General features: G+C 39.2%; 1 protein-coding gene across 5 annotated transcripts in view; it reads right to left on the reverse strand.

Annotated features, from left to right (window-relative positions):
* ARHGAP24 (Rho GTPase activating protein 24) overlaps positions 1–25222 on the reverse strand; it is a 750703-nt gene that overhangs the window by 10615 nt on the left and 714866 nt on the right. For all 5 annotated transcript variants that reach the window (XM_056111392.1, XM_056111391.1, XM_056111394.1 and 2 more), the window contains 3 exons: positions 6900–7032; positions 4190–4263; positions 1311–1432 (listed from right to left, as the gene is read on the reverse strand). In XM_056111392.1, coding sequence (XP_055967367.1) covers positions 1311–1432; positions 4190–4263; positions 6900–7032 — 329 coding nt within the window. The remainder of the gene's footprint in view (positions 1–1310; positions 1433–4189; positions 4264–6899; positions 7033–25222) is intronic.

Below are 25222 nucleotides of genomic sequence, written 5' to 3' on the forward strand. Positions count from 1 at the left end.
TGCTAATGCATGCGAAGAATATAATGATGCCAGTGGAAGACAGAAACACTGCCTAGATCCAAACTAACATGCAAGTGTTGATGTACCATTGATTTCTTAAAATGCATCATTGATTTTATACCATTAATGCAAGTATCAACACAGTGAAAGAACATAAAACATCTTTGTATTATTATGAAAATTATTTGAACTTGTGGATGTCCGGAATGCATCTGAAGCACCCTTTATATCCTCAACCTCATTTGAGAACTTGGAGCTAGAGAGACATCAGTGTAAGGGCGGGCATTGAGTACCAAACTCTTATGTCCTAAGAATGAAATGAACTAAAATGGAGAGAGAATAGTGTATACAATGGGGGTAACCTCTGACAATGCAGTGATATAGTATCAATTTTTAAAAAGAAAAATTAGAAGAGCATCTTTAAACATTTTAATGAAAAATGCAGTAAACATCTTGTTATGAGATTTTCTGTTTATGTAGTCTTCAATATTTTTTAAAAACAAAGATTACCATTTGAAAGAAGACAAAACTATGATAATAGGGAAAAGAATGAACAAAAACCCTTTATTTATGATCTTAATATAAAAATACAGTGTAAAATTGTGAGACAATTTTTCTTTAACCTATGTGTGTTTAATATAAACAAGTATATGTATGATATAATTAATGCAATATGTATGTCTGTGAGAAAGCATATTTATCTACTAGCTGTGACCACTGAAAGGCTTAGGAACAATAACCATGTTATTAGTATTGCACATCACTGGAATTAAACTTTGGCGTTAAAATATCCTTTTGCATTGAAAAAAAATATTTGGAAATTGGACTTTAGGAAATTAACTGCTTCCAGTTGGGAGCAAGAAACACAAGACTGGGAAGGATTGCTATACTCAAGAGAAAGGAAGTCATCCAATGCCAGAAAGTTTCCTTGACATCAAGGAAAACCAAAATGTAAAAAAAGGTATTAAAATATCAGCTAGTTGAATTTTCTGAAAATGATATTATGCTTTGAAAAGTGAACTAATTATTTTATTCTTGCAGGATACTTTTCATGTAATGTATGGGACTTTTGAGATTCATTTGTGGGACTTTCATTCATTCTTATATGGCTGATGCAGACTGGACCCTGTACATGAATATGTTTAATAACTCAGAAAAGTCTACCTGCTAAAGGAAAGGATTTGCATTTGAAGAATATGAGTGAATAAATAAAATCCAGTCTTCTCTAAAATTTCTCAGAATAGTTTCTAGACAGCAAGCAGACAGCTTATTATGCTTTTGATGAGAGAACAGAATGATCATTTACTCACCCTCCATAATGGTCAAAGGATCTTCCACTTTGGGGCGCAGGATATTAGGACCAAAGACTGTTGCTAAATTCTGCACACTCATTTTATTGACTCCAGAATAGGACTGTACTTCATCCAAGAATCTATTTAGCACAAAAACATGAAGAAAACACACCGGGATCAAATTTTTCAGCGCAGGAAAATGAGTCATTGACAATGTCTGATCTTAAGTAGATTCAAAGATGACACAGACACACAATTATTCAGATAAAGCTATCGCTCAGAAAAATATAGAGAAAATAGCCTGTAATTGCAAAAGGGTGAGATTTGAGGGGCCATAACAATTACCTTCTCTATCAGTGACAGGAACAAAAGTCCGTGGATAATGCTAAAATGGACATGAGACTTAAGAACAGAGACTCTCTTTCAAGCCCCAACTATTAAGATCATAAGGTACAGTTCCTATTTCAGGGAGAAGAAATCAATTCTCTGAAATGAATTTGAGAGCTTCAAATTTAGTGTATTAAAATAAGATCACACGTGATTTGAACGAAAACTTCTCTAGTGATATGAAGAATTAGCAGCACACAGTGTTTCAGTTAATTAAGTGCTAAGGAATAGTCATGAACTAGGTCTTTCCTCGATGCTTTTATAAGAGGGTTTGTTCATAAAATCTTTCAGGCTCTTCTCACTCCTCACCTCCTCTTTATTCCTATAAGAACTTCTATTGCTTCGTGGCCTTTTAGTTATTCTGAAGAACCAAAGGAAATTAAGTCACACAAAACAGAAAAAAACAATTCATTTTGTGTTATTCAAGGTAATAGGTTCTTTTGTGTCAATTAAATTCTCAGAGTGCCTTTATGACATTAATATTACTACCATCTCCATTTTTCAGATAAGACACAGGAGGTACCAAAGGGATTTAGAATTATCTCCAGACACAGAATTAGTAAGTGACAGAGCTGAAATTGGAATGCAAATGTTCGCACTTACTTCGCTTTGACTTTTCCGAAGGATGCCCATTTACATATTCACTACTGTTTTATAACCTAAACTATGAAAGAGATGAAAAGACAAAAAAGTGCTGCTACCATTTCTTGGTCAAAGTAACTGAAAATAAGATTCTGCTCAAATCTTTCAGGGAAAACGATTATGTGAGGCGATAAAGAACTACAACCTGACACACAAACAAGTCCCACTTTCCCCTTTTACTTAAGGAGAATGTAACCTTTGGTTATTCACTGCTGTAGCTTGAGCTCATCCAAAATATTGGAACACAAGCATGGTATATGTTTGTGATTATAAGGTACTCAGCCAGTAAAAGTTTTCTGTCTTCAAATTCTGAAATTTGTTTATTTAATTCGTAGACATACCAGAAAGAGTTGTGGTCAGAAGTTCTATAATTCTGACTCTACTATAGTTGACAGCGACTTCCACAAGTGTCCGGCATGAGTCTTAAACTGCATAATTTCTAGCTTTATTGGATCATGACATAAAAAGCACACGTAATCATAAATCTCAATGAATTAAAATTTGAGTTTTATTTTAGGATGGTCTAGAAAGCTATCATGTCTGACCCCAGTACTAACCACTTTCTTTAAATTTTGTTTTTCTTTATGAAATGTCGTGTGTTCCAATTTTCCATATTTGGTTTGTGATAGGTCTGGTCATTATAAAGGCCCTGAGAGATCAAAATATGCAATGCCACTGGAATAATCTAAGCTGATGGAAAGGTGGGGTCTTTGAGATGTAATGACATCCGAGTTTATGCAAGAGAGGGATGGAAGAGAGAATGACCTATTTTAGCAATACAAACAGACACGTGGAAGGTAAGAACAGATAGAGACCGGGTCTTAAAATAGCACTGGTGGAGGGATGGGTATTTCATCATTGTATAATTGAAACCCAAGCACAAAAACTTGTAAGTCTACAACTGTACCTCATGATGTCTCACTAATAAAAATTAAAAAAAAATAGTTCTCACCTAAATTAATATGAACAGGTGCCCGAGAAGACACTTTTGAGATAGGGTATACATGTGCTCATCATAACAGCCCAAATTAAAATATCTTCTGGATTTCATCTGCAGTCAAGGGCCTTCTCCAGAGAAGTCTGTCTGGAAGCCTTGCTCAGAAGAGGGCCCTTTCCTCTTGCTCATACACAGCTAATGAGGCTCTCTCTAGACCTCCAATGCTGTATGTGACTACCAGAAACTTCCTCTCTAGTTAATACAATTGAATTGGGTTGGAGCGAGAGCACAGCAGGTAGGGTGTTTGCCTTGCACACGGCTGACTCAGGTTTGATTCCTCTGTCCCTCTTGGAGAGCCTGGCAAGCTACTGAGAGTATCCCACCCTCACGGCAGAGTCTGGCAAGCTCCCCATGGCATATTTGATATGTCAAAAACAGTAACAACAAGTCTCACAATGGAGATGTTACTGGTGTCTGCTCGATCAAATTGATGAACAACGGGAGGACAGTGAGATAGTGCTACAGTGCTACAATACAACTGACTTAAGTTGTGTCACGAAATCATCCATTTCCACTCGGTGTTAGAACTCTTGAACAGGACACTGCCCATCCCAGGCCTTACATTGTACCTAAATCACAAACATAGCTTTGCCAGATTCATCATCATTCTAATAAAATTTAATTAGAAGAAGTCCCAAAGTAATAGTTTTTTTAACATGTAGAAAGGGAAGGAAGATTCGAAACAAGTTAGAAAACCAAGCAGTTTCACGCTCAGAAAAGTCTTTGAGATCACCCAGTCACAATTCTTAATTTCACAGCGGCCATTACTGCAGCTCAAAGCAATGAAGAGGTCCTAATCACTCTCGAACGGAAATTAACATCACTTATGAGCAGACTTGTTTTATTGTGATGTTTCTGGAACAACTCTTACCTGCAAATATACTTGAGGAGGTTGTAATTGACTACCGGCAAACTCTTCACTTGTTTTGCTAAGTCCTTCACACCCTACAGATAAGGAAGAGAATAAATGTTATTTTCCTAAGCATTGCTCTTGAAATTAAAGCAAAGGGAATACAGTTTCTAACCCAGTTTTGCATATAATTAGTAAAAGATCCTATTATGAAAATACCATCGGAATAAAAAGTATTTAAAAATATTTCCAGGGCCCAGACTGATAGTGCAGCAGGTAGGGCGTTTGCCTTGCATGCGGATGACCGGGTTTGATTCTTGACATCCCATATGGTTGGTCCCCCGGCACCACCAGGAGTTATTCCTGAGTGCAGAAACAGGAGTAACTCCTGAGTATCGCTGGGTGAGACCCAAAAAGCAAAAAAAAAAAAACAATCAAATAAAAATATTTCCAAAATCTATAAATATATTTCAAATGTCCCATAAGCAGATTTACGTGAAACTCTAACGCTTTTAACACTTCCTAACAATTGACAAAAAAAGATATCCTAAGTTAAAATATGATTATTTAAGGGGGAAAAGGATGCTTGATACAGTGAGTTTTCCTTGTTTATGTAATGCCCAAAACAGACAAATGAATTGATGAACAAATAAATTTCTTAGAATTGGTTTTTCTCAGACACATCAGTTGGGGTGAACTAAAGGGTAGGACAGTCTGGTCTTTCTGGAAATTCACAGAGGGGCTGTTTTTGTTTTTCTCATTGTAGAATTTATTCTAAAATCTAAAAAGCTAATGAATCATGTGATTTGTTTTTCTCTCTGGGAAAGATGAGTAAACTTTACAAACTTTTAAAATAAGTATGTCTCTGCTATAACTACTCAATTATTCTACCACAAAGATTGTCACAAATGATATTATAGTAAAACAATATTGGAATAAAGCTTCATTTACAAAAATGAACACATGCACATATACAGAGAGAGACACACACAAACCTATAAGATGGGAGAAAATATTTGTAAATTATATATACAAGCGTGCTCGGATCGGGGCTGAGCATCCTCTACCCAGATCCTCCATCTTCCAGTAGGCAGGGGTCACACCCACCATCTAGCCCCCTGGAGCTGTGTAATCCCATCAACGGCCAAGACCCAGAGACTATAAAGCCCAGCTCCCAGAAGCGACCTCTTATTATCTCATTCTTACTTTGGACAACCTGGCAGGTTACCGAATGTAACCTGCCCACATGGCAGAGTCTGGCAAATTCCCCATGGTGTACCCAATATGCCAAATACCAGTAACAATGATGGGTCTCATTCTCCTAACCCTGAAAGAGTCTTCAATATGGCACTTTTTAAAATCTCAGGGCTAGAACAAAGGAGACGTTACTGGGGCCTGCTCGAGGCAATTGATGAACAACAGGATGGTCGTGATCGTGATATATCTCTCAGGAACTTGTATGTAAACTCTAATGAGTTTTCAGTAATAAAAATAATCCAATTAATAGTGGGAAAATATCTGAATAGATGTCTTTCCAAATAAGCCACAAAGAGAGCCAATAAAAACATGGACTGCATATACACACTAGGATGATGAGAGGAAAGAAAGAACTAGGAGTTGTAGAAGGAAGAGAAGTTGGAGAGAGCAGACAGTGCTGGTGGGAATTTAAAATGATGGAGTCTTTCCAGAAAATCTAATTCCATATGGCTCCAAAGCTCTACCCCCAACATAGGAAAAATAAAAGCATATGTCCATATTAAACTTTCTATATGGATGTTCATAGAAGAATGAATAATAAACAATGGATGAAAACACATAAGTCTTACAGTCAATGAACAGATAAACAGGTAAAAGGAATAAAATATAGATTCACACTACAAGGTGGATGAGCCACAAAATCGGTGAAGAAGTTCAGTCACACACAAAAACGTACTGAACAACTCTAGTTATAGAAAGTGTCCAGAAAGGCAAATCAATAGAGACAGAAAGGAAATTAGGAACTGTCAAGCGCTGGGAAAGGAGGAGCCTGGGAAACAGATTTAGGAATGATTATGAGGTGTTAAAAATACATTAAATAGTTTAAAATTAGAATTTGGTAACAGTTACACAGTTCAGAATATTCTAGAATGTACACTTTAAATGCGTGACTACACAGTATATAAATTATACCACAGTAAAGCTATTTTACAAACAGGCAGTAGGTAACATTGTTACAATGAAAACTAAACCTGAAATAAGGCACCCACTTTATTTATGAATTGTTTAGCCTGATATAGGGGCCAGAGTGATAGCACAATGTTTAGGGTATTTACCTTGAATGCAGCTGACCTGTTTTTGACCCCTGGCATCCCACAAGGTCCTCTGAGCACCACTAGAAGTAATTCCTGAGTGCAGAGGCAGGAGTAAACCCTGAGCATCACTGGGCGTGGCTCCCAACACCAAAAACAATTATTAAAAATATCACTTAGCTTGATATATTACACATTAGCACTTGATAGGAGCTAGGAGTGCTGGTTTTATTGCTTCAACTCAATTTTTTTTTAATGAGGAAAAGGACTAAAGGTAAGATCAGAGTTGTGTATTTAACATCTAAATGTGTATAGTGTCAATACACAGAAAAACAGAAACCACACCAGGGCCATAAGAACCTGACAAAGTCACACACACACACTCTCTCTCTCTCTCTCTCTCTCTCTCTCTCTCTCTCTTAGAGGGAAATGCATCATCTTACTGCTTCCTCTTCCTTGCTGAGCAGTTTGGCACAGGATAAGAAGTCTTCATACTTGGCGTAAGGAATAACTGGCTCTGGAAGTTCTCGGAGATACAGTTTAAGGAGCGAAGCCACCGTGTGCACATCCGTGTTGCTGGGGAGAGAGAGGCATGGAAGAATTTTACACCGTCTTGCTTATCTCTGAGTCAAACACACACCTAAGCCTGAATCCTACAGTGCTCGAACCCCGTAGGAGCAGTGGGGTCCGTCATCCCAGCTTGGAAGACACGTGTTTGCTTCATGCCACCGCAGTTGGGAAGGAGAGATGTCGACAAGGGCGCAGATAGGGAAGGCCCCTTCCAAGGCAATGGCAGGAAATTTCCTGGGAAGTAGTAGCCCTGACCTCATGGAGGACTGGTAACAGACCCTGAGAAGGCCGGCCCCTTCTCCAACAGAATCTCCATCAGGAACAAAACTTCAAAGAAGACCATCACCACTACCAACTCTACCCCCTTGACAACCTCCTTAGCAACGGGACTTAGACGAGGTAGAAGCTCCAGGTGGGGGCAGACTGGAGAAACCCTTTAAGAGCCACCTTGAACAAAGGAAGCACACGCATATGCTGCCCGAGCCCCTATGCTGCCTGCACCCACGTGGCCGAGCACATGCAGTGCCTGAGTACATGTGTCTCCTTGGCACACGTGTCACCTGCATCTCCCCTCTTGAGATGTGGACTTTCATGCTTTCCTGTCTAATGCTGGGATGAGTGTAGCAGCTATCTCTGCCCTTGGAGAAGCCCAGGTTCTCTCTTGAGCACGTAACTCTCCTACTTTCTCTCCCTCCTTCCCTTCACAACCTCTAAATTAAAACTGTAATTTCACTGCTCGTCTACTCTTGAAATTCTTTTCTGTGAGGTGAGACAAGAATCCAGTAACCCTGGGTCCCGGGTGGCAGAGGCGAATTGGGAGAAAGTGACTGTCTTTCTCCTCCCCACTTCACACGAGCCACCGGTGGGGTTCACTGGCATCAATTACTTGTGGACTCCTATCGTATTTTGAATCAAGGGGACCCCCCACAAATGATTTATGTGAGGCGGAGAGGAGAGAGACGTCACTTGCTCCCGATCCACCTCTCCACCCTGGACCTGACTGGGAAGGCTATAGCTGATCAAGTCTGCCATGAGCCCCTTCTCAACAAGGACCAGGAGGTCACGCCGGCCCCACTAAGTGTCCTCAAGCCACACCTGCCATCCACTTGTCTTTCTTGCTATGGGAGTTAATCCCTACCCGATTTCTCTCGGGGAGCCATGAACTCAGGCTAGAGAGAAATTTCTCTTTGCAGGAAAAGAAAGCCAGTCCTGAGGTGCACCCAGGCCTGGTGGGCCCTTCTTTTCCTCACACGCAAAAAAAAACAATTTCACGAGGAGACTAGCAGTGGAGTAAAAACTGATTTTATTTGGAGGTTATTTTAGGAAGGGGAAGGAGGGAGAGGAAGAGAGAGTGTGACGCGCTCAAAAGAGAACATGGGTTTCTCCAGAGGCAGAGAGAGCCCGGTACACATCTCAGCACCACATGTGGTTGGACATGTGAACACAAGCAGCACACAGGCTTGGGCAGCAAATGTGCATGCTTTCTTTGTTCAAGTTGGCTTTTGTAGGGCTTCCTCAAACCGCCCTGAGGGGGGGGGGGCTTCTAGCTTGGTAAGAGTCCCTTGCTAGGGCGGCTGCCAGCGGGTAGAATTGGGAGGGGTTGATGGTCCTCTTTGAAATTCCTTTCTTGGCATTTGTTCCTGCAGGAGGTTCTCAGCTGGGACGGGGTCCCGCCTTCTTTGGTCTGTTGGCTCAGGTGAAGTCTCATCAGGCCTCAGTTTCAATAAGGTGGGCTTTTTATAGTCTTGGGCTATTGGTTTTATCACTTTCTAGGAATTCCATTGCCTTGGGGGCCCTTTTCTATCTACCTCCTATATTAGTTTGAAGCAGACTTTTTCTGCAGATGGCTTATTCTCAGGTGATTGCTCTTATAATGATTCAAGATTACAGGGAATCTTTCACGTGGGTGTTTACCAAAGTGGGCACAACACCCCACCCAGGGATAGGAGGCATGGGGGTGACTGACGAGTGGGTTGTTGTATCTTCCTGTGCAACTGGGGGGTGTCTTCTATTTGCTTAAAATAGAAGGGGAGACTGAGTGATTTTCTTTTCTTCTAAAACAGGGGCTATTGCACATGCTAGGGAAATGGCAGCTCAGATAGAGAAGGGAGCACCAAATAAAGGGTGTTGGGAGGATTCTCCCAGGATGGGAGATGCATGCTGAAAGTAGACTATAGACCAAACATGATGGCCACTCAATACTGCTATTGCAAACCACAACACCCAAAAGGAGAGAGCAAAAGGGAATGCCCTGCCACAGAGGTGGCGTGGGATGGGAGGGATGGGGGGGGGGTGGTTGGGAGGGATACTGCAATCAGTGGTGGTGGAGAATGGGCACTGGTGGAGGGATGGGTACTCGATCATTGTATAACTGAAACCCAAGCACAAAAAATTTTTAAGTCTACAACTGTACCTCTTTATGTTTCACTAATAAAAATTAAAAAAAAATAAAAGAGGGGCTATAGGTCATGTAAGTGAGGGAAACTTTGCTTCAGAAGGAGAAGGAAAATGCCACAGACATGAACAATGAAAACCTTTAACATGTAGAGTTTATTTCTATTATCTGTTGAGTTTCAGAGCAGAAGAATAATTCACCAAAATATTAATTCTATTTGGTTTTCTGTACCAGTGATTTGCCACCTCCAGTCGTGGCTGTCTGCAGGCATAAGAGGGTAAAAAAAAAACACTTCCCGATATTTGTTAATCCGCAAATAAAGATGATAGTAACATGAGAAAGAGGCTGAGTGGATTTTGAGGGATGAATGTGGGGGTCAGGGGAAATAATCCTCGGTGGGCATAAAGTGAAATGTCAAGAGCGATTCCACAAAATGGGAAGGGTCACTGTCATGAATAAGAACTTGAGGGCTGGAGAGATAATCCAGTGGGTAGGGCGTTTGCCTTGCACATGGCTGACCCGGGTTCGATTCCCAGAATCCCTTATGGTCCCCTGAGCACCGCCAGGAGTGATTCCTGAGTGCAGAGCCAGGAGTCACCCCTGAGCATCACTGGGTGTGACTCAAAAAGAAAAAAAAAAAGAACTCGAAGTTTCTTCTGGCCTGTGCCGTAGGCAGTTTCGAGTCTCAGGAAGGACTTGTATGTTGTAAAAGGTAAAGGCAAAGGTAAAGGCCCTCCCGTTGATCATCGATTTGCTCGAGCGGGCCCAGTAACGTCTCCATTGGAGACTTTGTTGTTACTGTGTCTGGCATATCGAATATTCTCGGTAGCTTGCCGGGCTCTCCGAGAGGGGCAGAGGAATCGAACTCGGGTCGGCCATGTTGGCCGCGTGCAAGGCGAACGCCCTACCCGCTGTGCTATCACTCCAGCCCTTGTATGTTGTATATAAATATAACCATCAGCCACTCCCAACAAGTACATACATCTCGTGATAGGTTAGAGCACAGGCATTGGGAGTTGCTGCCCATAGTGGACATTCCCTTGGCCCAAGGATGGAATGGAAACAGAGCTGACATCACAAAATACATGGCCAGGGACAAAGAGCATCTCAATCCACAATTTTTGTTGTTGTTTAAATTTTTTTTTCTCATTTTAATGATCTGAGTTAGTAACAAACAAATATACAAAATTGTCCTTCACATTTCCAGACATTGTATTATGGACCACTCGGGGCTACAAATGCAAGATTCTTTGTATCCTTAATTTCAATTATTTTCACTCATAAAGGTGATTTGTGAAAATACGCATCTGTGAGCACAGATATCAGAGATGCACATGTAAGTTTGTGCACAACCAACACTGTACATTGTTCACTATCACATTTGTGTCAATCCATAATTCTTGACTCAGTTGATTTCATCAGTTCTCCTCCCCCTCAATCCCCACTCTATGTAAGTCCTTATAGAAAATACACGTCTAGAGCCTCCCGCTGTTCAAAAAGAATAATTCAGGCCTTTTAGCAACTTACAATCTAAGGCTATAGGTGCTGTTAAGTGGATAACGCCACAGATGTTATCGTTACAAGTGTGATGTGAGGCAGAGTATCGCATACTCTCTGGAAACAAGAAAGGAAAAACCCAGTATTGGGGGGCTTCTCTGAGGAAAAGATCTGGGATATGTACGAATCAACTAAGAATGGGCAGCAGAACAGAAGGAAACATTTTTTCTCAAGCAGGACGGGTCACCAGAGCCCAGTGTGGGAGTATGTCCTGCCTTAGAGGAGTTGACACACGGCCAAGCGGCCGGAGTCCAGAGGGAGGCTGGAATCTGAGCAACAGGCAGATTCCCAGTGTCATGAAACTTCATCCAGCTCAGTATTAGACGGGCCAAGGGTTCAGGTTTTCTATAAGAACATCCAAGTCAAATAACGCAGTTGGCATGGGCCGTTAATGACAATCCACCCATCCTGAAAGAAGGCTCTAAGGGTTGGGCACCTGTTTCGTATGCTGAAGCCCTGCGTTTGAGCCCTGGAACCACATGGTTTCCCAAGCACTCAGCTGGGAATATTCCTGAGCACTACCTGGCATGGCTCCAAAACAAAACCAACATTTTTCATTAAAAAACATATGTCTCCGCTTGATCATTGTATGACTGAAACTCAACGTGAAAACTTTATAACCATATCTTATGGTGCTTCAATTAATTTTTTTTTAAAAAAAGAACATCCAAGTCAGTCAGAGCAGGCTTCAGAATTTCCTAAAAATACTTTCAAACATTTTTTTTTAAAAGCTGGGCCAACTAGTTTCAATGCTGAAACAAGGAAGATGTTTGTGTTTGATTTTCTAGACAACTCTTCTAGTTCGTGCACATCAAACCCTCTGTATTTTTGTTTCATAATAAAATACCTGATCCGTGAATATCTAGTCATCATTAGCAATGAAAAATTAGATCAAATGTGACAATAAACCTTTTGAGTTCACTCTAATTCGATTTGTTCTTAGCCAATCCAGTCTAGAGCTGAGTTGGATTACTGTCACCTTGAAAATCAATGACACTGCGGTCAAAGTAAATATATAAGTCTAGAGAAGAACATAAAAATAAAATAAGTATTGATTACATAGGACAAATATGTTACGTAGTATTTTTATAACATTTACAGTTCCATATGATTCTACATAAAATACATCAGGTAGGAAACAGAATAAATGAGGCAATAGTATTAAACAAAGAATCTATCTATATTTAATGATAATTCTTTTCGTGTTCCGGTGATGGATTATTCATCACAATGACTCTCTTTGAGAACACTATACGTAAAGTGACCTGCTTTGTTATTTCCATCTTATATTGCTTCTCATGAAACTGATCTACAGTACTGAGGACCTTTGAACGCTAGGTGGCAGGATTGCAAAGACTAATCTGATTGTGCAAAAAAAAAAAAAAAGTGAAGGATGAAAGGCTGCAGATTCATTCATTCTTCATCCACCAGCAATTTTCTTAGCACCCAAGCTGCAGTAATGTTCTGAGAATTGAAATATTTGGGCTATGAATCAAGGTAAGAGATGTGGAGAAGGATGATTATTTTACTCTTCCCTAAAGTGAGATGCTATGTCAGTTCTCCAGCCTCATAGTGAGACCCCCACACAGCTAACAATTTAGAAACAATGAAGAAAAAATACCAATAATATTTCTTTTTTTATATTAATAAAAATTATTCACTTTTTAAAAAAATTTTATTAGTGAAACACCATGCGGTACAGTTGTAGACTTACAAATTTTTGTGCTTGGGTTTCAGTCATACAATGATTCAGTTATATCCATCCTCCCATCAGTGCCCATTTTCCACTACCATGGGTCCCAGTATCCCTACCACCCTCCATCCTCCCCATCCCACCCTGCCTCTGTGGCAGGGCATTCCCTTTTGTTCTCTCTTTCCTTTTGGGTGTTGTGGTTTGCAAAAGAGGCATTGAGTGGCAATCATGTTTGCTCAAAAGTTATTCACTTTATGCTTAAAGGTAAAAAGTTAAAAATGTATGATCTTATTTTTCGGAGCTTGATTAAACTTAGGTTATGTTGTAGGGAAAAAAAGACTTGAACATTTTCCTAAAGTTCTCCTTTGGGGCTTTATCTTTTTGCTCTGAATAGAAAGCAACAACCCCTCCTGGACAGAGGCCAGCATCTTTGCCAGTTCTGGTTCACCTCAAGCAGTTCACCATCTGCCTCAAGCGCCAGGATGCTCCCAGCTGCAAGACAAAGTCTGGAAAGTATCTTGTGAATATCTGGGGGTACACATTTTTACAAAGGAGTGCCCTGCTGCTTTTAATTCTTTAGCTTGGAATGAGTCTTGCTGAAGACTCCTTTGTTTGCTTAAGAAATATCTGCTTTGTTTTTTTTTTTAAATTACTGATTGAGATTCTGTAGTTTGCAATCTTATTTATAACGGCTTCTCATACATATATCTGCTTATAAATGCAGAGCCAATTGAAGTCAAAGCCAGTTGAGGGTGCTTATTGCACCAAGTGGAATATGTTATCTTTGTTTCAGGGAAAGTACACCCCCGTCTTCATCAGTGTGTAATCAAGTGACAACAAGTGGCAAAAAATGATGGGAAACGGAAATCAAGTTCCCTAACGTGGCTTGTAATAATGATGAAAGCGGCAGAGACCCCCTCTGAGATATATCCGCTTCCATCTCAAGCCTTCACCGTAGGACACATGAATATATTTCATTGTTTGCCGCATTCGGACTCACAAATAGAAAATGCTCAGACAAGAATTTCTTTCTGGCTCTTCTCTAGAATGTGAGGCATTTTAAAAACATGATCTTTTGCTAGAGATCCAGTAATATTAACAAACGCAAAATCCTTATGCAGACCTCACATCACTTTTACTTACTTTGTGGCTAGATCTATTTTTAAAAAATTGAATAAATCATCATGTACATTCTACCCAGCGATAGGAAAGAGACAGAGGCAGATTCAGGGATCCTAAGTAAAAGAACTGGGGGTGGGGGGTGGAGAGATAGTCCAGTGGAAAGGGCGCTTGCCTTTCACACAGTCAACACCGGTTCAATCCCCAGCACCATATACGGTGCCCAGAACTCTACCAGGAGTGATCGCTGGGCTCAAAATTACTAGGAGTAACTCCAGAGCACTGCCAAACACTGCCCAGAAACAAACAAAAGACTCTCAGGCCATTTCCGGCCAGATGACGCTCTGTAACAGCTCTCTGAATTAGTTGGCATGTGGCTTTATCCTCACCTGAAGCTGTGCTTACTTAGGCTTTATAGACGAGTCTTATTTCCTCTTTAAATGTAACAAGCAGAATTCCACGAGTCTTTTGATGAGAGACCTAATTTTTATTGACATGGGTCTTCTCTGCTCATTATGGAATCACTAGATTCATTATTTACTCAATGAATGGCACCTGAGCACTTATGGGATAGCTGTCTCATGCCACACGCAGAGTGGGACATAAATGAACAATGTAGCTTGTTTCTTTTTATTTTTTAGAGGGGAAGGTGTTTCCCTGGGTATGTATTTCAAATTAATCCTCATCAACATCCAGCATTTGTTTTATTTCTTAGCACTTTAAAAATATATTCCAACTGCTCAGTTCTTTCCAGATGTGTGGTCTTAAGAATGTTCATTACACTTCCTGGATATTTCCTGCTAAATTTATATCTCTGTGTAATCGAGGGCTCTTAATGATCTGAATAGAAATAAGAGAATAGGGCAATAGTCCTTCCTAGTTCATCTTTATCTTCATCACCACACTTTCTCTGGTAAACAGATTCACAAAGACACCTGTAAGTCCAACCACCACAGTTATTACAAGTACATTACCACAGACTCAAAATTTAAAATGAAAATTTTTGTTTTGCTCACTATGTGTCTGGTCCTCAGGGCTTGGTCCTAGCTCTGTGCTAAGGAATCACTCCTGGCAGGTTCAGGGGATGACTTAGGGTGCCAGGAATTGAACCCAGGCCGACCATGTGCAAGGCAAGCCCCTTACCTGCTGTACTAATGTTCCATAACAAAAATGGGGATTTTTTCATTCTGGATATTATATACAGAAAACAATATATTAATCGATCTGATAAGCATGAGTTTCCAATGAACCTACACAGGACATCACTAATGAGGCTGATTTTTGTTAGTTTACATTTTTGCCTTTTGTGCTTGGCTGCAGCTTTCAGTGCTCAGGGTTTATTTTATTTATTTTCAGAGATCTTCCGGAAGTGCTCAGGTGACCACATTTGATGCTGGGATATAACTATGGCTGGCTACATGCAAGGCAAATGCCTTAACCGCTGTACTATCTCTCAGTCCCATTCAAGGTATTGTTAATTTACTAGCAATACACAATGAGATGACATAAAATTTTCTTGGAATTAAGGGGGAAGAATGTATACTCGTCAGACTTCCCATCCAACTCCAGGGAGGACCCAGAGAAACATGAAAGCATTCAAAACACTACAAGGGGAAGACTAGCACCAAATTGTTTTTAAAATGCTGCTTCATTCACCAACTCCACAAAAACATTTTGAAAGGCAAATGCAAAGAGACTACAGAGTTCCAAACCAAACACGAAGTTTACAAGTGGAGTCTGGTCCTGTTCAAACTTATTTTCTTATGCATCTGACAAAACGGGTACATTTTTTCCACAGTGAAACTCGAATCTGGTTAAAGTGTCATGGCTTGTTGTAAAGTTATGTAAGTGTCACCAGTGAATTATACACAACACACAAAGACTGTTTTGCCTCCAGGCAAAGTTCTGGAATGAAATGAATTAGTATTTGTTCCAAACAAGTTTCTCGGTTTAAGTCCTGGTGGCAGTGAGCTGCATGATGACCCCTGCTGTGGGCTGAGTGGAGTCCCTGTCAAATTCCTGTGTTGTCCCAAGTGTCAGATGTATTTAGAGCCAGGGCTTTGAGATGATTTGAATCTGATGTAGTCAACTAGGGGAGGGAGAGGAAAGATCTTAGGAGTGCACTGGTGAGATGTCCATCTCCGAGTGAGGGAAAGCTCTCACCAAAATTTGACCAGGGGGTTCATGCTCTCAGCCCCTAGAACTGTGAGAAAATACAATTCTATGGCTTGAACCACTCAATCATAGCACTTTGTTATTCTGTATTGTCTTAGAGAAGTGAGTGATGAAATGCTAGCAGACAGAAGGAAATGCTTTCAGATAATGTGATATTATCGTCATATAGAGCAATGTGATATAGAAGAATGGGATTCTCAAGCTTGGTCACACAGGATGGTTTTGTGTGTGTGTTTTTTCTTCAAAATATTGATGACTGATTAGGTATATTTTTCTATAGTGCTGACCAGGACTGAAGTTTGGACATTGAGTATTTTTTAAAATGTTCTATAAGTAGTTCTCATGTGCCACACTGTGACTGTCCTCCCGTTGTTCATCGATTTGCTCAAGCGGGCCCAGTAACATCTCCATTTTGAGACTTGTTGTTACTGTGTTTGGCATATTGAATACGTCATGGGTAGCTTGCCAGGCTTTGCCGTGCAGGCGAGATCCTCTCGGTAGCTTGCTGGGCTCTCTGAGAGGGGCGGAGGAATCGAACCTGGCTCAGCCGGGCTGGCTGTGTGCAAGGCAAACGTCCTACCACTGTGCTATCGCTCCAGCCCCATGTTCCAAAAAGGTTGAGAAAAAATTATACAGAACATGTATTTAGGAAAAGGAAAGGAGACATTTTGGGTGTGTAATGGTTACATATTAATACCTGGCCATTTCAGATTTCAATGATAATGACCAGTCTCCACTTGGAGACTACTAGTTACAAACTGTCTCTTCAATGATCTTTGATGAAAGAAAGTGGAAAGAATGTTGATGACAGAAAAACTGTCACACTGCCCTTTCCCCTGCTTAAAAAACTGTATATGTTGATATACATTCCTTCATCACAATGCCACCTAACGACAAAGAATGAGAATCTATTTACTTCATAGGAAATCTAACATGCCATTCACATGCACAGCTGGATAGTTCATATATGCTCACACATGCCTAGACATGTACAAATCAACAAAATAACTAAGTGCTCTATAGTACAATTTAAAAAAAAAGGTTACTTAGAGTCAGTGAGTTTTGTGAGACCAAAGAACAGCTGTCTCAAATAGAAAGTAGCTACATTCCCAAATAGGAAATAGAAAGGAGGGAGGCATTGGTTGAGGGTTTGGTGGTAGAGAGGTAGGGAACTGCATACGTCAAAGCCATACACATTAACACTACTGCAAAGCTATGACCCAAATTGCAATGAAAATTTTCAAAATGAGTTTGCCAAGGGCATGGGTTGGAAGAAGACCATGAGACCTCGTGGAAGGACCCTGACACTACTGGTGGCTGTGGAGTGCCTGAAACTATATTATTAAGTGCACTGCAAGCCATGGTGCCTTAATATAAATAATATAAATTTAAAAATAAAAAACAAATAACATGTGTCTATTTGCTTCTTTGGGTGATTTTTGCTATGGCAAGTCTCTCACTCACTTTAATATGTCCCCTCATCTCTCCCTTCTAGCTTTTGTCTTCTCCCTTCTGGTCTTCATTTGTTACTAGTCACTCCCAAGTTTCACACCTTCTGCTGGACTCAAACGTTACTTTCCCCAACTCTCTTGTACACTGTGTGAATCCATGACTCAATGAAGAAGATTCTCCTCAATAACTACAAAGTATACATACCACACCAGACTTTCACTGCATTTTCCTGAGTTTCATATATACAATGAACTCCACATAAACAAACCTGATGAAAAATATGAAAATCTCCTTGCAATAAAGCTCTTCATCCTTTTCCACTTTCTTAGCAATGGATGGAATCATCATATATGCCAAAAAGCAAGGAACTCTGAAGTCCACTTGAATTTTTTTCTACTGTTTAAACAATTAGTGATTCTCTGGGAGAGTTGCATATTAGAATAACCTGGAAAGTTTAAAAATATTAAAGACTAGATGGTGTATATTCTGTTATACTACCACAGGAATCTGTTACTTCTTTCAGTACTCTCGCTGATATGCACAAGTTCAGTTCAAATGAGCAACGTTCATCAGTAACACAGTGTATAGCGGGTTTCTCTGCTATAAGTCTTTCTCTCCAAACCCAGCAGCCTGAACACACACATAAAGGTGGCAATCATCAGTTACAAAAATAAAAAATCAAAAAAACTTTACCCCTTTTGAATACCACCTTTGAGTATAAAGGAAAAATATTGAAACACATATAAATCAATGCACACAACACACATACAAGCATATTATATTTTAGACTAGCATTGAAGTTGCAAATTATTTAGCTAGTATGTTTCAGGATTGATTCACTTTACAAATGGTCAATTTGTCCAAGTAAAATAAAACATTTAAATCAAATATTAAAATCTGACCTTCACAATATAGCACAAAGATGTGTTTTTTTCAGGAAGGAGAGACCAATGGGACTGGGACACATACGGCTTGACATGGAATACTTAGGAACTTTCCTTAACTCAGTGTTTCATCACTGGGGCTTCAGAATATCAGTACTTGTGAACAGACATAACACAATGTCAACAACACCAACAGAACAATGAAATGAAAATCTTAAGTTCTGCCACTTACCAAAATAATCAACATCAATATTACAATATTAAAACAAACTAATATGCCCCTCCAGGTCTTAGTAATTTCAAACATGAGTCAATGCCATATCAAATTTTAATTTAGAAGAAACATTCAAATGTGCATGACACATTCTTGCATTATCAACAGCATTAATACTTCCCATCTCTGGATAGCACAGTTGTGGATAGATATCCAAGTTTTATCATAGAAATTAAATCCAAAGTCAATGAAATTATAAGGATTTTCCTATTAGACTAAAATCCTATTTATATCAATATTGCATATTGGAATAAAATATAAAGGTTTTTGAGTACATTTTTATTTTTACAATCTAACCAGAAAGTTTTATAGTATTTTTAGAAAATGATCCAGCTGAACTTTGGTCTCTTTCAGTGCCACTAGATCCCCGTTGCATTAATTTATATTTTTCTCAGGAGAGAGCCAGAGAAATCAACAGAGTATATATGGAAGCCAGTGGCGAGAGTAGTTAGGTTTCCTAAGAGTTTTGATTAAATGCCATTACAAATCTAGGCAAGGAGTCACTAAGAATATTTACCATGAACACTTTTCTGACTGTTTTGTGGAGTACAATTTCAAGAATTAAAAACACGATTTTCTTTTTGCTAAGACACATGAGAATGTTTAAAAGTGATTGGAAGGCTCTTATAAATGCTCATCATCCATTTCAGGTGAACATAAAAACTATTCAGAATAATGCAAATATTTATTGCAGAAAACTAAAAATTATGCTTAAGAAATAGCTCTCCTGTCTATTTAATAAATAGGTCTATATATTTTGTGACTATAATTGGAAAGAGTAAACTAAGTTCCTTTTTTTTAAAATTTTATTAGTGAGACACCATGAGGTACAGTTGTAGATTTACAAATTTTTGTGCTTGGGTTTTGATTATACAATGATCAAATACCCATCCCTCCACCAGGGCCCATTTTCCACCACCATGGATCCCAGTATCCCTCCCACCCCCATCCCCCCATCCCACTGTGGCAGGGCATTCCCTTTTGTTCTCTCTCTCCTTTTAGGTGTTGTGGTCTGCAAAAGAGGCATTGAGTGGCCATCATGTTCGGTTTACAGTCTACTTTCAGCATGCTTCTCCCATCCTGGGAGGATCCTCCCAACACCCTTTATTTGGTGCTCCCTTCTCTATCTGAGCTGCCCTGTCCCTTAGCATGCCCGGCTGGCCTCTAAGCCATGGAGTATCCTCCTGGTATTGATCTCGGCTATTCTTGAGTATTAATCTCCTATTTTGTTACTTTATGTCCCCCAGATGAATGCAATCTTTCTATGTCTGTCCTTCTCTTTCTGACTCATTTCGCTTAGCATGATACTTTCCATGTAGTACCAGCTAAGTTCTTTTTGTTCACTTCATATTTTCCCCAATATTGGTATAGAAATAAAGATTACTAGAAGAAATGTAGTTTCTAAGTACATGATGATCATGCAATTATTCAGTTCAATTCTGTAAAATATGAGCTATTTTTTCTTGCTTACATGGGACATACTGTATTTTCTAACATTTAACTTCAGATGTAGAGAGGCATAAGTATTCTTTCATAAAGGGTTTACATGACTCTATCAATTTCCATATACTTATATCAGTTAAATCATATCTCCAAGACTTTATCACATCGCCCTTTCTACCTTTAGCTGTGGCCCAAAACTTTAAGTGCCATTGGCTGTAATTTGAGTTTCTCAAGTTGTTCAAATTTTAATACGTAAGTGATAAACTTGGCTTGGCTAGCTGAAGACATTATGACTACACTTAGCTACTTTACAATTATTTTGGTATCTACTTAGTCTTAGCCTTCACAAAAATCTATGCGTGGACTTTTAGGGATAAAAATTATGGTATTGTCATCAGACATCCAAGATTGATTTTGATATTTCTAATTACAGGAGCAAGGAGTTTCCTAAAGGAACACTATTGACATTCTGATGTTTAGAGGTAAATTATACTAAAAATATTATTTTTTTCTCTAATGGTACTTAAAACTCATAAACAATCTTATATATGAATTTAGTTCTGTTTTGCTTTGTTTTGCTTTTGGGACATTTGGACCTCACCCAGGAGTGCTCAGGGCTTACTCCTGAAACAGTGCTCAAGGATCACTCTTAGGAGATAGAACTCTTAGAAGATAAGTTCTATCTCCAGAACCTATCCATATAAACTTCATTTCCTAGAAAACTTATTTTATTCCAGTCAAATCAATGAAGAACAAAAATTTGAGCTTTGTGAAAGAGATAAGCCAATATCCAGAATAGGTTCTGGAGATAGAACCTGAGTTGACTGCATGGAAAGTGTATGTATTCCCTACACACTGTGTCTATTCCTGGCCCTTACACAGTATTTTTGAAAAGATATAGAAACAATTTTTTTTTACAAATAATTTCTTGGCTAATAAAGCACTGTAGTTCTGTCCTCCTGTTGTTTATCAATTTGCTCAAGTGGACACCAGTAACGTCTCCACTGAGAGACCTGTTGTTACTGTTTTTGGCATATCGAATATGCCACAGGGAGCTTGCCAGGCTCTGCCAAAGACTAAGTAAAAATACATTTAGTTAAGACATAACATATATTTTATATTACCATACAAATACATTTTATTAATACATATATGTATATTTAATGTGACCCCATCACATATTATCCATATCCTTTCATAGATGTTGCAACTTTAAAATAACATTGGATGATCTGATTTGGGGATGACCAATAAAACATATAAACTTCATTTCCTAGAAAACTTATTTTATTCCAGTCAAATCAATGAAGAGCAAAAATTTGAGCTTTGTGAAAGAGATAAGCCAATAGAGAGTTTTGTAGTTTCATACTGTTGACTCTCTAAGATGTGTTAGAACTTGTAAAGCTTTTCTAGAATATACAATTATGTCTACTAATCAATACTAAAAATATGAAATTGTTCAGGTCCTCACAAAATTGATCCTTCTCTGAACTCTTTAACTGTCTTTTATTACAACATAAAAGGGTTCCAGGTACCAGAGAGAGAGCACAGTAGGGAGGGCTCTTGCCTTGCTTGCATGGTTTGATCCCTAACACACCATCTGGTCCTCCAAACCCGATCAGGAATGAGTTCTGAGTGCAGAGCCAGGAATAAGCCCTGAGCATTGCCAGGTGTACCTCCATCAAAAAATGGCGGGGGGGGATGTTTGACTAATGTGTGTGTGTGTGTGTGTGTGTGTGCGCGCGCGCATATGTGTGTACTCACACTGACCTGAGAGAGATAAAAAGCCTTAAAAGAATTCTGTAAACATGTGTGAAAATTACCATACATCAATTTAAAAAAAAAGAGGAAAGAAGTGAAATGAACCCTAAACAAGCTAAAATGACAAAAGAATCCAATTATACATTTTAAACATTTATTATTGATCTCATACTAAAATGTTGTCTTGTTTTTTGTGGGAAAATTACTTGTTCCACACATCGAGATGTTTTTAATATTAGTATTCTTTTCCACTGGGAATTAAGAGAAATCCACGTAAATAGAAAGAAAAAGAGACAAATAAAATTTTTTGAGAGCTAGGCATCTTCAGAGTGGGAAAGATTATATAGTGTGAAGGTAGCTTGCCCTGCAGCTGATCTACCAGACCTTGAAACCCGGCACTACATCTAGTCCCCAAATGTGAGCATTTTTCACATACCTGGTATTTGTTCTCAGAAATCATTAAGTTTTCATATTGTGGTCTATGGGGTTTTTATGCACCATTTGGAATTGTATCCCTTCATTGAAATTTGCTAAGCATTCCATGACTTCATCTTTTCTAACAGCTGCATAGTATTCCATTGTGTAGATATACCAAAGTTTCTTTAACCAGTCATCTCTTCTCAGGCATTCGGGTTTTTTTTCCCCAACAATGAGACTTGGCTATTGTATTTGGCTATTGTAAACAGTGCTGCAGTGAACATATAAGTACAGGTGTCATTTCTACTATACTTTTTTGTATATCCGGGATATATTCCCAGAAGTGGTATTGCTGTGTCAAATGGGAGATCAATATCTAATTTTTTGAGAAGTGTCCATACTGTTTTCCAAAAGGACTGAACCAGCTGGCATTCTCACCAGCAGTGAAAGAGAGTCCCTTTCTCCCCACATCCATGCCAATACCGGTTGCTTTTGTTCTTTTGGATGTGGGCCAGTCTCTGTGGTGTGAGATGATATCTCATTGTTGTTTCGATCTGCATCTCCCTGATGATTAGTGATGAAGAACATTTTTTTCATGTGCCTTTTGGCCATTCGGATTTCTTCTTTGAGAAAGTTTTTGTTCATTTCATTGCCCTATTTTCTGATGGGGTTGGGTGTTTTCTTCTTGTGGAGTTCAACCAGTGCCTTGTAAATCCTTGATATCAACCCCTTATCAAATGGGTATTGGGTGAATATCCTTTCCCATTCTTTAGATTGTCTTTGTATTCTGGTCACTGTATCTTTTGAGGTGCATAAACTTGAAATTTGCATATAGGTGGGTCAATATAGAAAGTATCACATTAAGTGAAATGAGTCAGAAAGAGAGGGATGGACATAGAAAGATTGCACTCATTTGTGGAATATAAAGTAACAGAATGGGAGACTAACACCCAAGAATAGTAGAGATAAGTACTAGGAGGATTACTCCACAGCTTAGAAGCTGGCCTCACGTGCTGGGGAAAAGGCAGCTCAGATAGAGAAGGGACCACCAAGTAAAGGGAGCTAGGAGGGCCCGCTCGGGATGGGAGATGCAGGCAAGAAGTAGACTACAGACCGAACATTGATGGCCACTTAATACCTCTATTTCAAACCACAACACCCAAAAAGAGGGAAAGGGCAAAAGGGAATGCCTTGCCACAGAGGCGAGGTGGGGTGGAGGGACAGCAGGAGGGATGTTTGGACCACTGGTGGTGGAAAATGGGCACTGGTGGAGGGATGGGTACTTAATCATTGTATGACTAAAATGCAAGCATGGAAGTCTGCAAGTCTGTAACTGTACCTCATAGTGATTCACTAATAAAAAATTTAAAAAAAAAGAAGCTAAGTATTCCAGGTAGTAGGTTCCTCCATGCTGAGTGTTCTGACTATTTCCCAAACTAATGGCCTTTCCAAGTCAGTGCCACATAATATGGAAGCTGTTCAATCACATGAAAGGAATATTTGACTTTTTCCCATTTGTCTTTCCTTTCTCCTAGTTGAACCCAACATGAAGTAGCAGTTGGATATGAGAGAGGTGTCAACATGGTACCAGCTTTTGCCTATTTCCAGTTTTGTCAAATGAGGGGAAAAATTTGAAGAACTTAGATCTACCACAAGCAGTATATTAATTAGGCATTAGTAACATGCTGTATTGTGAATGAATTGAAAACTTCGCGACTCCTACTTATGGCAACTCTTACTGGATTCCTCCACACAGCAATGATAGAAAGTTCCTTTTACAAGAAGATTTACAAAGAAACTTGTTCAAACATTTAATAAATATCAGTACATCTAATGCAGATGTCACACAAGTAGTATTAAACTCATTTTGGTAGTATGTGAATGAGAGAAAATGGAAAAGAATTCTCAGACAAGTGGATTCCAAATCTCATCAAGCTATCATGAAATACCTAGTGATTTCATCACAAATAGTTTTATTAAAATTTACTATCACTAGGCAGTTGTTCAGGACCCAGTGGGGTTGTTCCTTACTTGGGCTGAGACAATCAGAAGTGCTGGAAATGTAGAAGTAACGGAACAGCAGGGTGGGATAGACTTAGGCAAGCTACTAGCTATGTTTTGTTGTTGTTGTTGTTTTATTTTTTTTAACTTCACCCAATAAATAAGATTTATTGAGTCAGTAAATTCCTGACTACAAGATGCCCTGGAGTGCAATCTCCAGGAATTCACATTTTAATAAGTAAAGGTAAGGTCTTCAAATATTTTTATAAGTTTATTGAAAAACTATTTCCCATGTGTTGGTTTTCAATTCTTTCTTTCTTTCTTTCTTTCTTTCTTTCTTTCTTTCTTTCTTTCTTTCTTTCCTTTTTTATTAGTGAAACACCATGAGGTACAGTTGTTGACTTTACAAGTTTTTGTACTTGGGTTTCAGTCATACAATGACCGGGTACCCACCCCTCCACCAGTGCCCATCCTCCACCACCGATGATCCCAGTAGCCCTCCCACCTGCTTTCCCAATCCTCTACCTATTCGCAGGCCTTCACTGTCCTCTACCAAATCTGAACCTCACATCTTCTCTTCACTATGGCACAAAGCTCTAGAACTGCATTGTTTTCTCCTCAACTCCCAGGATTCAGAGTTTCAACGGAGTTAAACATGAAGTGCAGAGACGCACTTCTCAGGCGACTCTAAAATTTCAGGTCCCTTTCAGAAGAGAGGAAATGATGAATTTTTACAGAGCAGCTGTGTATCACAGCAAGTACGTTATCTCTCACAATTGCTTCAAATATGCCTAGGTTAGTCAAAATTAGCATGTGGTTCACAATGCATTGAGGATGATTTTTTTTTTCCCATCTCAGATGAGAGACACATGGCTTTAAATGAACATTTTTCTTTGGCCCCACTCTCTTACAGCCGACTGTCTGGCTAGCATCCCTAAATTATGGTTTGAGAACCACACATCTAAGAATTAGGATTTGTATAAAAATATGGATTTGTTGAAAATGCAGATTTTTTTAGACATCAT

The sequence above is a fragment of the Sorex fumeus genome, unplaced genomic scaffold (genome assembly GCF_029834395.1).
Source record: "Sorex fumeus unplaced genomic scaffold, SorFum_2.1 ptg000013l, whole genome shotgun sequence".
In the NCBI taxonomy this organism is placed as follows: Eukaryota; Metazoa; Chordata; class Mammalia; order Eulipotyphla; family Soricidae; genus Sorex; species Sorex fumeus.